Source organism: Gallus gallus, chromosome 25 (assembly GCF_016699485.2).
Source record: "Gallus gallus isolate bGalGal1 chromosome 25, bGalGal1.mat.broiler.GRCg7b, whole genome shotgun sequence".
NCBI classification, from domain to species: domain Eukaryota; kingdom Metazoa; phylum Chordata; class Aves; order Galliformes; family Phasianidae; genus Gallus; species Gallus gallus.
The window spans coordinates 2,334,694-2,345,420 of record NC_052556.1 but is presented as its reverse complement, the minus strand read 5'-3'; the positions used below and the strand labels follow the sequence as shown (position 1 = coordinate 2,345,420).

The window sequence follows — 10,727 nt, the reverse complement described above, 5'->3', positions numbered from 1 at the left end:
TGACATGAATCTTGTGCCTATCCAGATTAAAAGCCCTTCTGTTACAGGCTGTAACCTTGCAGGCTGTGATTCAGATCCACCTCCCACAGCAGTGCCTCCCTCTCAGGTGAGTGAGTGGAGAGCCAAAGGAACGTGGCAAGAATGGGATAAGCAGACTGCAAAAAGGTGAGGGGAAACTAGAGCTAAACACCTTTACAAACACACAGCTTGATACAACTGATCACCATTAAGAGATAACACGGTTGCTATGCATGAGGGAGGTGTGATGTGGATAGGCTGTGGCTATGAATCCTACTCGGCCTTCAGAAACACTGCCTTCACCCAAACTTTCCTCTTCGCTTCAGGAAATGGTGACACTTGAATCATCCTGGTGTCCCCGTTGGGTCTTGGTGGTAGTGCCTCATTGGGGCCGTAACAGAAAAGGGGATGGACTCTTCAGCAGGGTCTGGTTGATAGGACAAAGGGAAATGGTTTCAGACTAAAAGAGGGAGATTTAGACTGGATAGATGGAAAAAGTTGATTGCAGTGAGGCACTGGCACAGGTTCCCTGGAGAGGTGGTGGTCCCCCATCCCTGGAGACACCCAATGTTGGGCTGGATGGTGCTCTGAGCACCTGATGGAGCTCTGGGTGTCCCTGTTCTTTGCAGAGAGGTTGGACCCTTTAAGGTTCCCTTCCAACTCAAAAGATTCTGTGATTCAACAGTGGTGCCCCGTTGGGTGGTAGCAGCACCCCAATGGGTAACATCCTGTTGGGTGGCGACCCATTACTTCCCATGGGATGGAGACCATCTGGATGCGCTGCTGGAGATGCCCATAAGGTCAGACAGCATTTCAATGCTCTTTGCTTGCTCTGCGTGCCCCAAAACCACATCTCTCACCCTCCCCAACCCCTGGTGTAAGTGTGGAGGAGCAGAGCCGGAACAGCCACGTATTTCTGGTTACTTTTAACAACTTTCTCTTTCCTTTTCCAATAGGGCCCATTAGAATTGCTCCAGAAAGAAAGGAGCACGAGGCCAGAAGCACGAATTAAAGCAAGAAGTGGGGTTGCACTGCTGGGATGGCGGTGCCCCCCGAGCCCGCACGGCTCTTTGTGCCACGTCCCCGCTGCCCCCTCCCCTTCCCCCCACCCCCCCCCCCTTGTCTTTGTGCTTTTCCTGCAACCGCCGCCTCCATCCCCATGGAAACTATGGGGCCACCCCCCCCCGGGCGGAAAGGGCAGGACGAGAAGGGACAAAGGGAGACGGGACGGAGTGTGGGAGGAGCGGGAGAGCGGGGCCGGATCCCAAAGAAAGGGCAGGAAGAGCGGTGGGAGAAATAGGGCAAAAGTTGGAGGGGGAAGGGGGGAGGATGGGGAAAGGGTTTGGGGAGCCCCGAAGTGGAAGAATTGTTTTTCTTTTATACTTTTCTTTTCCTGAAACACGGGAGAAAGTCCCGAAGTGTTGGAAGGAGACGGCGGAGCTGAGAGCATCGGGCTGAGAGCGAGTGAGTGATGGGGAGACCCTACGGGAAGAGCTGGAGCATTGAGGGCGGCACCAACGCGCCCCACCAGGATGGGTTGGGGACGGTGGGGACACCGGGGGGGGGGGCGGGCAAGCTGAGCCCACACAACCAAATGGGGATGGGAAACTGAGGCACGGCCCTCCCTGCTCCACGTGGGGCTGAGCACGAGGCGGGGGGGGGGGGGGGTGCTGCTGGAAAAGTCGGTTTGGGGAGAAAACGCGATGCAGTGTGACGTGGTGAGGACACGGTGCTCAGATTGATCGGTATTCCTTGGAGGAGAGATCCCTTCAGCAGCCTTCAAAATGTGCCCTGAATTTATGAATCATAAATAGCTCTGTCCTCCTGGAGGCATCAATCTCCACCGCAGGCAGAGGGTTTTTTGGATCCCACAGTGTCGGTGGCATGCAGAGAGTGCTGATAATGCTCTTCTGCAAGGAGCAAAGGCAGAGGAACTTCTTGCTTTCTGGATGCTTCAAAACAAAGTGGTAATGCTGTGGAGCACGGGGTGCTCAGAAACACTGTCTTGCCCATGAGGTTGGCATGAATGTGCCTAGAACTGTGAGGGGTGATGGTGGGATGCATCTAAACCTGCATTCTGGCAGACTTTGAGTGTTAATGTGGTCGGTCATGCTGAGGAGCACGTGCAGAGAGGATGCTGTGAGCCCCAAACACACTCAAGCAGCGCCTTGTTGATGCTGTCATCACTCGGGGCATAACAGTAAACTTTGGAAAGCCCTCGTGGAGGAGAGAAGGGGAGTTTTATCCTTACTTCTTGTGTTCCCAGTCCTGAGGTCTGGAAGGTCGCAGCTCCTCAGCTCATGGTATGCAGTACCACCAGGATAGAGGTGGCATAGAGAGGTGCATAGAGGAAAGCTGATCTTTGCCCAGCTCAGTCCCCATCTCCAACAGCTGCTGAGCCCTGTGCTGTCCCACCCAGGGTTAGGTTTGTTTTATCTTTTCCCCTCAGGTATGCCAAGGCAGTAGGGATGGTGCCAACCGGACCCACGTGCTGCCAACCGGACCCATCCTCAGGAGCTGTCCCTGGTCCTCCGGTTGCACTGCTGGAGGTGGTGACCTTACATGGGATACCCCCATAATGCTTCCAACATCCTGCGACTGCAGCGTTAATTCCAAAGGGGAGCCAAATGCAGGTGTTGCTGATGAATGTCTTTTAGATGAGTCTGGATGGTGCTGCGTGCAAAGCCACGAAGACATCGCCGTTTTGAGGATGTGGGTATGTGGTGGTCAAACCAAGTGCGAGGGGCTGTGCTTGGGGTGTTCAGGGATAGTGCTGGCATGGTTGGCGAGAGAAGGAAGGAAAATAAATCATTACGTTTAGGAAAAAGAAAATAGGCAGCAAGTTGGAAGGATTTGGAGAAATTTGGAGCTGTCTATAAGGCGGTCCCTTATTTTGGTTCCCCGGCATCATTGCACATGGTGTGTGTTCTTCCCATTTACAGCAAACTGGGGCTGAGCTGGGGGATGATTTGCACTTTGCTTGGATATTTCTGCAGCTCTTTCATCCTCGCAACATTTTTGTGTGCTGGGGACATGTTGTAAACACCTGACAGCATTGTAGCTCGTGTTGGACAACCTCATCTCTTCACCTAAATGGAGATGTGGCTTTGGTCTCAAAGCACACCACGCAGCTGATTGAATCTCATTGTCATCTTCTCCCACAAATGGCTCTGTTGGCATTCTTGGCATCAAAAATGCTTGACCTGCACGTGTGCTGGTTGCCCCAGTCTCTGCTTTTCAGGTTTACTGCATTTGAAGGTAACAGAGGGACAGTCAGTATCTCGGGGAATGCTGGAAGGGACAGATTCCTCCCTATCCCCATTCACCCTCCAACCTGCGAGGCTTTCACCTCCCATAGTTGGTTGGTGCCCTCTCTTCCAAAGAAAAACATGCAGTGCAGTCACGGGCTGTGTGAAACTTGTTTCTTCTTTTCTGCTCAACCTCAGCTCTTTATTACTTGGTCAAAGATTTATTAGGTGGCAGTCTTTAAGCTCAGCCCTTATTCACCCTGCTGGTAGGCGTTTTCTTAATGCTTTCTCAAGGTGTAGGTGGGGTTATGGCACTACAGTTGGTTCACAGAGCAATTTATCTCAAGGGCTGTTGATTTACTGGACATCTCTTGCAGCAGAAAGGGTTTTGTCTGATAGAAGTTCAACGCTTGCCTTCCTCCCCTCTCTTTGCAACCTTCTTCCAAGGAAAAGCAGAGCAAAGGGGGAGGGAAAGCTCTGGTTCCAATTTCCCACTTGCCCTCCTGATGTTCTATAGCACTGCCCTTCAGAGCACAAACCCTCAGCACCCATTAAAAACCCATTTGCCCATTGAAAAACAGGAGTTTAGACAACGGAACACCCTCCTAAGAATCACCAAGGGTGGAACCCAATGCTTTGGTTTCACCTGGGATGCACTCAGGCTGTTGGTGCTGTGTCTCTGCTCATGCACCGCGTCGCCTCACAGCCCAATTTCTCCCTCTTTTTGGGAGTAAGCATTGCTCCAGAAATTGTGGGGTTTAGCAATGCAGAATGTGGGTCATCGCAGCAAGGAAGCACATGCAGAGCTTCACCCGTTGTTTAGAAGCTCGGAGGATGCAAAAGGGTCTCCTGTTGTTTTGACACCTAGAAGATGCGCTTGGAGAAGAATTAAACCCTTGATTGACAGCTTGCTTAAAATAAAACACGATGGCTGCATTTTCTTTTTTTTTTTTTTTCTCTGCTTAAACCACAGGTTTCTTTGTTCTTCATCATGACAAACAGAGCTTTCTTCCTTACTGTCACTGTTCGGCGTCGTAAGCTAAATCCTCTTTCATCTTCTGCAACAAGGATGCTGCGGTGGTGCTCTGGGAGAGGCAGCGATTCACTCTGCTCCAGGATTTAGCTCTGCCCCTCAGTTGAGCCAGAGATGCTGCGGAGAGGTTGCCAGGGATGCAGACGCAATCCTACCTCCAGGTTTTTGCTGCATCCCCGCTGCTGAGCGAGATATGGATCATACCCAGGATTATCGCCCATCCGAGTGGAAGGAAGGGATGCTGAGATGTCGGGTTGCAGGGGAGATGGATCTGGGCGCCGGGTTTTTGTGCCGTCTCGGTGCCGTGGGGTGGGAGTGGGGTCTGGAGACCCCCCCAGTGATGCGGGGGTGCGGGATTTTTCAGTTCTGGTGCCGATGCTGTGCTCATGGTGAGGTCTCTGTGGCGCAATGGACGAGCGCGCTGGACTTCTAATCCAGAGGTTCCGGGTTCGAGTCCCGGCAGAGATGATCTCCAGGCAGGTGTCTCTTTTATTTTATGTGTATTCCTCCATAAATCCCAATCCGACGCCTTTATAGCACCCCGGAAGGTTTGAGGTGGGAGATGATGACTTTTCACGGCATCGTCTCCGCTGCTGATGCTCACAGTGGTTGTGTGCTCCCCATCCAAGGTGTGTTTCTTCCATCACATTCCCCTTCCCTCCTTCCTTTTGGTAGCTCCTGGATGCTTTGATCTTTTAACCCTATTTGTTCCCCCAGTACTGCTTGTTAAAGCTCTGAATGCTTTAAGAAAACTGCTGTGTTTCCAGTAGAAATCGGGTGGTCAGGCACTGGTTTGGAACCTTGTGTTGGTATTTCCTTTGATAAGCATGGCTTGTCTTTCAAACGTATGGACAAAGAAAAAACAACAGTAGGTCTATAATCTGCGTTCTTATCTTATAGAAACCCTTTGCAAATGCTCTCGTTTTTCATGTTTGCATGTTGATGATGCATGTTTGCTGGCAGCCACCTCTGTATCCCCATGGAGGTTCATCTTCGTAAGTAGTAAACATTGACGAAAGATGAAGATCATGACCCTACAGTAGAACTTCTTCCCACTCTGTGACCTTCGAAGACTTCTCTCCACTTGAAAAGTGGGTTTCTTTCCATGGGTGTTAGCATAGAGTAACACAGAAGGCTAAAAAAAGTCCAAAGAAATAATGTGCATGACCTGAGAATCGATGTCCTGCCGCTGTCAGGGGTTGGATGTAGATGGAGCCCAAAACAGTGGGGAAGGAAGGCAGCAAAAGCGTTATGTAGGGAGATTCCATTGTGATCCCATTCCTCTGGATGGAGGGAGAGAAAAGAAAGACAACAAATGCCAACAGCAACCCATGAGGGATGGAGTCTCCCTAGAACACAGGGGCATCTCAGTGGGGTTGCAGGAGGCTGTGGCTTTGAGGGACATCTGCTATAAAGGGGAAAAAAAGGCGTCCTCAGGCATGGTCATTAGGGCAGCACAGAGATTTCCGGTTAGTCTTTATGAAATATTAGTGAACCAAACCCATTTCCTTCCTTTGTTCTCAGAAGAGCATCTCCACACGGGGACATCACCTCTGTGTGGGGGCAATCTAGAGCTAGACAGGTGGTTCGGGATGGCGGTGAGCAGAGCCCTGCTCCTCCTGGGTGAGTGCAGCCATAGGGCGAGCAGGAGCCCCAGAAAGCCCCACTGATCTTCAGGGAGATGGAGGGATGGCCATTGAGGTCTATGGGGCACTTGCTCCTTGTGCTGCTTTGGGATATGCCTGGAGAGGGGTTAGATCTGCTTGGGGAAGGAGACATGTTCGCTTATCCTGTGTGGTTGAGGGGATTGGGATGGAGCAGCGGTCGCCCCATCACAATACAGGCACAAGGCTTCCTCTGTAGGATGGTCGCAGGCAATGCTGGACAGGAAAGAAATTGGGGTCCAGCAAGGCTGGCAGGCATGAGCACGGTGAGGGTGGGGATGCTGTGCCATGGGGTGGTTGGAGGTGCTAGGAGGTGTTTGGGAACATGGCAGACCATCACCAAGTCCCACCGCCCCAACGATGGCTCACCTCCAAGGGCAGGGAGCTGCAGAAGACCTGGGAGTGTTGGCTGGAGCTTCTCACCTCATCTTTTCCTCCTCCTTGCAGCTCAAGCCCTCAGCCTTGCTGGTGAGTCTCTGTGCTTGCAGCATCATGATGTGTGAGGCATCTCTTCTAGCATCCCTCTTCTTCCCCCATCCCAGTGCTTTGGGCTGCACACTGCCATGTGCTGATCCCTGCTCTGCCCCAATTTCCCCTCCTGCCCAGTTGCAGAGATGGCCCTGCTGACCATGGACCCCCCCTGGAGTGTGATATTCCAGGGGGAAAGCGTCACCCTGCGGTGCCAGGGACCCCCTGTGCACAAGCAGCAGCCCACAGCCTGGTACCACAATGGCAAACTCCTGGAGCACACAGAAACCAACACGTACAGGATCCAGAATGCCAGGTATAAACAGAATGGCAGATATGAGTGCCAGAGCCCCGGCTCCACGTCCAGCAACTCCGTCACCCTGAGCGTCTCCTATGGTGAGTGCTGAGAACTGCTCTGTGCTGCTCTGGACCTGCCTTGGGACAAACACAGCCCGTCCATAAGGGAAGCAGTGCTGTTGGCTTTGGGGTGCTGTGGGCTGAGCTTTGGGGGGACTTCTTGCTTCCACATCTCTGCAAAGTGCATCCTTTGCTGGAGTGGGTTGGGTTGGAACAGACCCTAAAGGCCACCTCATCCCAATCCCTGCCATGGGGTTGCCCACAGGGCCATCCATGCTGGCCCTGAACACCCCTTATGATGGAGCATCTATGGCTTCTCATGGGCAGCCCAGGATATGATTGGCTTTCAGGACTGCAGTCACACTGCTGCCTCGTGCTGAATATTTCGTCCATCAGTGCTACCCCAAAGTCCTTTCCTATAGGGCAGCATTCATCCCCTGGTCTGTGCTGAGGTTTGGGATAACCCCAGGCCAAATGCAGGACCTTCAGCAGAGGCCCTCGGGCTCTCTTGCAGACCTGCTGATCCTCCAGGTCCCATCGCATGCAGTGTTTGAAGGGGAGCTGCTGCAGATGCAGTGCCGGGGATGGAAGGTGGGCAGTTTGGCTGCGGTGCGGTTCTACAGGGATGGAGCCGACATCACCAAACCCTACACCTCAGCCATGCAGCTCTCCATCCCCCAAGCCAAGGCCCACCACAGCGGCAGATATCACTGCAGTGCAGACATGCACTCCTACTTGTCATTAAAGAGGAGGGAATCTCAGGGTTTATATATTTCCATCAAAGGTGAGCAGTCCCCATTGGTCTTTGGGCTTTCCATCGTCCCCATGTGGGAGCTGCAGGACAAAGGGTGAGGGTTCAGCTCAGCACCATGCAGCCCATTGCTCGTTCTCCCACAGTGGGACTGGGGAGAGAATTTAGGGGGGGAAAGGTGAACGTCATGGGTTGAGATCGGTTGGGTCAGCTGTTCTGGTTCTGCTTCTTGTGCACGCTCAGCTCCTTGCTGGCAGAGCAAGGAAAATGCACCCTGACAGCTTCCAGGGGAACTTGTATACACCTTGGAATCAAAATAAAGAAGGAAAACCCAATTTCGTTTTCCTTTCCAGAGCTCTTCACCTCCCCAGTGCTGAGCGTAGCAAGCTCAGCAGAGCCCCTCGAAGGAAGTCCCCTCAACCTGAGCTGCATCACACAGCTCAGCCCCTACAGACCCCACACTGTCCTCTGGTACCTCTTCTATGGAAACAGCACAGTCCTTCAAGGTCCCGTGACCTCCTCTGAGTACCAGGTGCCAGCAGTGGGGCTGATGGACACAGGCTTCTACTCCTGTGCGGTGCGGACGGAGAGCTCCAATGTCCAGAAATGGAGTCCTCGGGTGCCCATCACCATCAAACGTGAGTGTTTGGGGTGCTGGGGAGGAGCAGCCCTTGGGTTCTGCCCCGCAGAGATGTGTAGGGTGGCTCCATCAATGCCCGCCTCTCCACCACCACTTCTTCCTTCCTGACATCCATCTTGTCCCCATTCATTCACTGTTTGGGAAAAATGGGTGTTTCATTGGGAGTGTCTACACTGGAAACCGGGCTGTTTCCTCCCCCCACGTCTCACAGGAGTCCCCATCTCGGGGGTGTCCCTGGAGGTTTGGCCCCAGGAGGGACAGGTGATGGAAGGACATCGCCTGGTGCTGCACTGCTCCGTGGCCACGGGCACCGGCTCCATCTCCTTCTCCTGGCACCGAGAGGGCTCTGCAGAAGTCCTGGGGAGGGACAGCCGCTACGAGATCCCATCGACCCAACAGAGTGACAACGGGCAGTATTACTGCATGGCTTCTAATGGGGACAGCCCAGCCCGGAGCCTGAAGGTGCAGGTCACTGTAGTGGGTGAGCAGCATGACATCGTGGCATGGTCGGGGCTCACGTGGGTATTGGCACCACAGGGTTGGTGTTGAGGGGACACCGTGGCTGTCCTGGTGCTGCTGAAGTGGGGGGAGGCACAAAAGCAATCCCCAAAGGGCATCACAAAATGGGATGGCTTCACAAACAGGGATTTTCCAGGGGCCTCCTGTAGTAGGGTGGGCATTTATTTGTTGGACATCTGAAGGCCTGTGGCTGTGCACAGCTCCTGTTGTGATCTCAGCTGGTGTTAACAACTGGAGAAAGCTTCAACCCGAGCTGCTCCGTGTAGGTTGGCACCACGTGGCCGTGCAATGGCCAGGAGATGGATGCAGATTTAGGGATGGTGGTTCATCCACGCCCTACAGCCCTTGTTGGGATCTTCCTGCATCCTTCCAGCTGCTACCACCAGAACCTGGCAACGTCCTGATGGCAGCAGCTGGGAGAAAGGCAGAATCTGAGCTGCGGGCTGCAGAGGTTGGGCAATATACAACTCAGCACGTGGTGCTCTGACGTCCCCCCCCCCCCCAACTCCCGTGTGGTTTTTCACATGAGCCCTGAGGGTGTGTTTGATTCCCAGGTGTCTCTTCACCCTTCTGCAGCCGTGTCAGAGCACTGCTGCTGCTGGCAGCGCTGGGGACCCTATTGCTGGAGGTGATGGTTGTCCACGTCCTCACTGCAGGGAGCAGAGCGCCAAAAGGAACAAAGCAGCAAACACTCATGGAGCCATTTGCACCAGGAGGGGATGTTTGAGGAGCGCCGTAAACCCACTGCCAGCCCTACAAAGGCACCCCGGAAGTGAGCAGGATGAGCACCCCCATATCCCACCCTCACTCTCACCTGTCCACGTTGTCAGAGAAGGAGTTTCCTACTGCTTTTATTCCATATATTGCCCAATAAAGCATTGTAGAGCATGGAGAGTACCAGGCCCCATGACATATCCCCCCCCCAGGACCCCTAAAGACCCAGCACTCTCCCCCCATCGGTTCGGCACGTCTTTTGAGCCGCGTTCCCCTCCGCACTCAGCCGAGAACGTACCGGTTTGGCCCTCCCAGCGACCCTTTCGTGCTCCCGGGTGCGTCTGATTGGTGCAGCGCTGCGGTATATTTGCATGGCCACGCCCTGTGGCCGCGCCCACCCATCCCGGCCACCCGGAAGTCTCTTTTTTCCTGCTGGAGCCGTTCTGCGCAGCCACTCTCTATGGTCAGCGGTCCTCCACGTGGACCTCCTTGTGCAGCTGTGTTCTGGGGGACCCCTGGAGGCCCACCAGGACCTCCCCATTATTTCTGGGGATACCTCCGGGAAGGGGGCACCCACACTGCTCTGGGCAGCAGTGCCAGGGCCTCACTACCCTCTCGGTAAAGAATTTAAGATCTCTTCCAACCCAACCCCTTCTGTTGTTCCATGGTTTTATGATCAATGAGGTCCTTTCCTACCCAACCATTCTGTGATTTCATGGTTCTGTGATCTTCCAGGTCTCTTCCAACCCAACTGTGCTGTGGTTTCACGGTTCTGTTGTCCTTAAGGTCCCTTCCAACCCAACCCCTTCTGTCATTCCACGGTTCTATGATCTTTAAGGTCCCTTCCAAGGGAGGAGCATTGTGGAGGTGCTGCAGTAGCTGCACAACACTACTCTGCTGGTTTTGGCTGATTATTCGCCCTCTGGAGCCAAGCAGCTGCAGGTGAAGCTGTGCTATCACTGCAAGCTAAGGCAAAGGGCTGCTGATGGCATCAGCAATGTAGGAAAGGGACCTCCTACTCTGCTCCATGCTCTTTGGACCATACTTGGAATGCTGGTCTTGCTCTTTGCCATTCAGAAAGGCTGGAGATGGACTGGAGAGGATCCAAAGCAGAACCATGGGATGCTCCAAGGGTTGGTGAGGGACTGGACTTGTTCAGCCTGGGGAAAAGGCTCAGGAGACCTCATCTGTGCCCCAGTATTCAATGCCTGTCTGCAAAGGAGTCAGACGCTCCCCGTTTGCAAGGAGCCAAGCACAAAAGATGGGGAAATGGGCACCAGTGGCACCGAAGGAGATCCCAGTTGGACCCAACAGG

At 53.7% G+C, this 10,727-nt stretch overlaps 1 protein-coding gene and 3 non-coding genes across 26 annotated transcripts; 2 read left to right on the top strand and 2 right to left on the bottom strand.

The window, feature by feature from the left end:
• Positions 1-1,235: 1,235 nt before the first annotated feature.
• Positions 1,236-9,586, top strand: FCRL4 (Fc receptor like 4). 23 transcript variants are annotated; one of them, XM_040652340.2, is made up of 11 exons: positions 1,236-1,482; positions 2,468-2,734; positions 4,240-5,167; positions 5,263-5,294; positions 5,824-5,922; positions 6,411-6,431; positions 6,570-6,827; positions 7,303-7,572; positions 7,893-8,177; positions 8,391-8,660; positions 9,253-9,586. In XM_040652340.2, exons 3-11 carry the CDS (start codon positions 5,127-5,129, stop codon positions 9,423-9,425), a joined length of 1,449 nt encoding a protein of 482 aa, XP_040508274.1. In that variant the 5' UTR covers positions 1,236-1,482; positions 2,468-2,734; positions 4,240-5,126; the 3' UTR covers positions 9,426-9,586. The 23 variants fall into 23 exon arrangements, 21 of the variants coding, with proteins under 21 accessions (XP_040508274.1, XP_040508270.1, XP_040508268.1 ...); XM_040652336.2 differs by having other exon boundaries at positions 2,468-2,567; positions 2,676-2,730; positions 4,335-5,922; XM_040652334.2 differs by having other exon boundaries at positions 2,468-2,567; positions 2,676-2,734; positions 4,240-5,922.
• TRNAR-UCU lies at positions 4,694-4,767 on the top strand. Its single transcript has one exon. It is a non-coding gene; the product is annotated as a tRNA-Arg (tRNA).
• MIR6646-1 (microRNA 6646-1) lies at positions 9,037-9,146 on the bottom strand. Its single transcript, NR_105513.1, has one exon. It is a non-coding gene; the product is annotated as a microRNA 6646-1 (primary transcript).
• Positions 9,037-9,146, bottom strand: MIR6646-2 (microRNA mir-6646-2). Its single transcript, NR_105598.1, has one exon. It is a non-coding gene; the product is annotated as a microRNA mir-6646-2 (primary transcript).
• Positions 9,587-10,727: the final 1,141 nt, after the last annotated feature.

Bases quoted from the DNA above. Each gene is read 5' to 3' on its own strand.
- FCRL4 (XM_040652336.2), top strand. From the start codon at position 5,478: ATGTCCTGCCGCTGTCAGGGGTTGGATGTAGATGGAGCCCAAAACAGT. The intron at 6,432-6,569 runs GTGAGTCTCTGT...CCTCCTGCCCAG, and splicing joins TCAAGCCCTCAGCCTTGCTG to TTGCAGAGATGGCCCTGCTG. The intron at 8,178-8,390 runs GTGAGTGTTTGG...CACGTCTCACAG, and splicing joins GGTGCCCATCACCATCAAAC to GAGTCCCCATCTCGGGGGTG.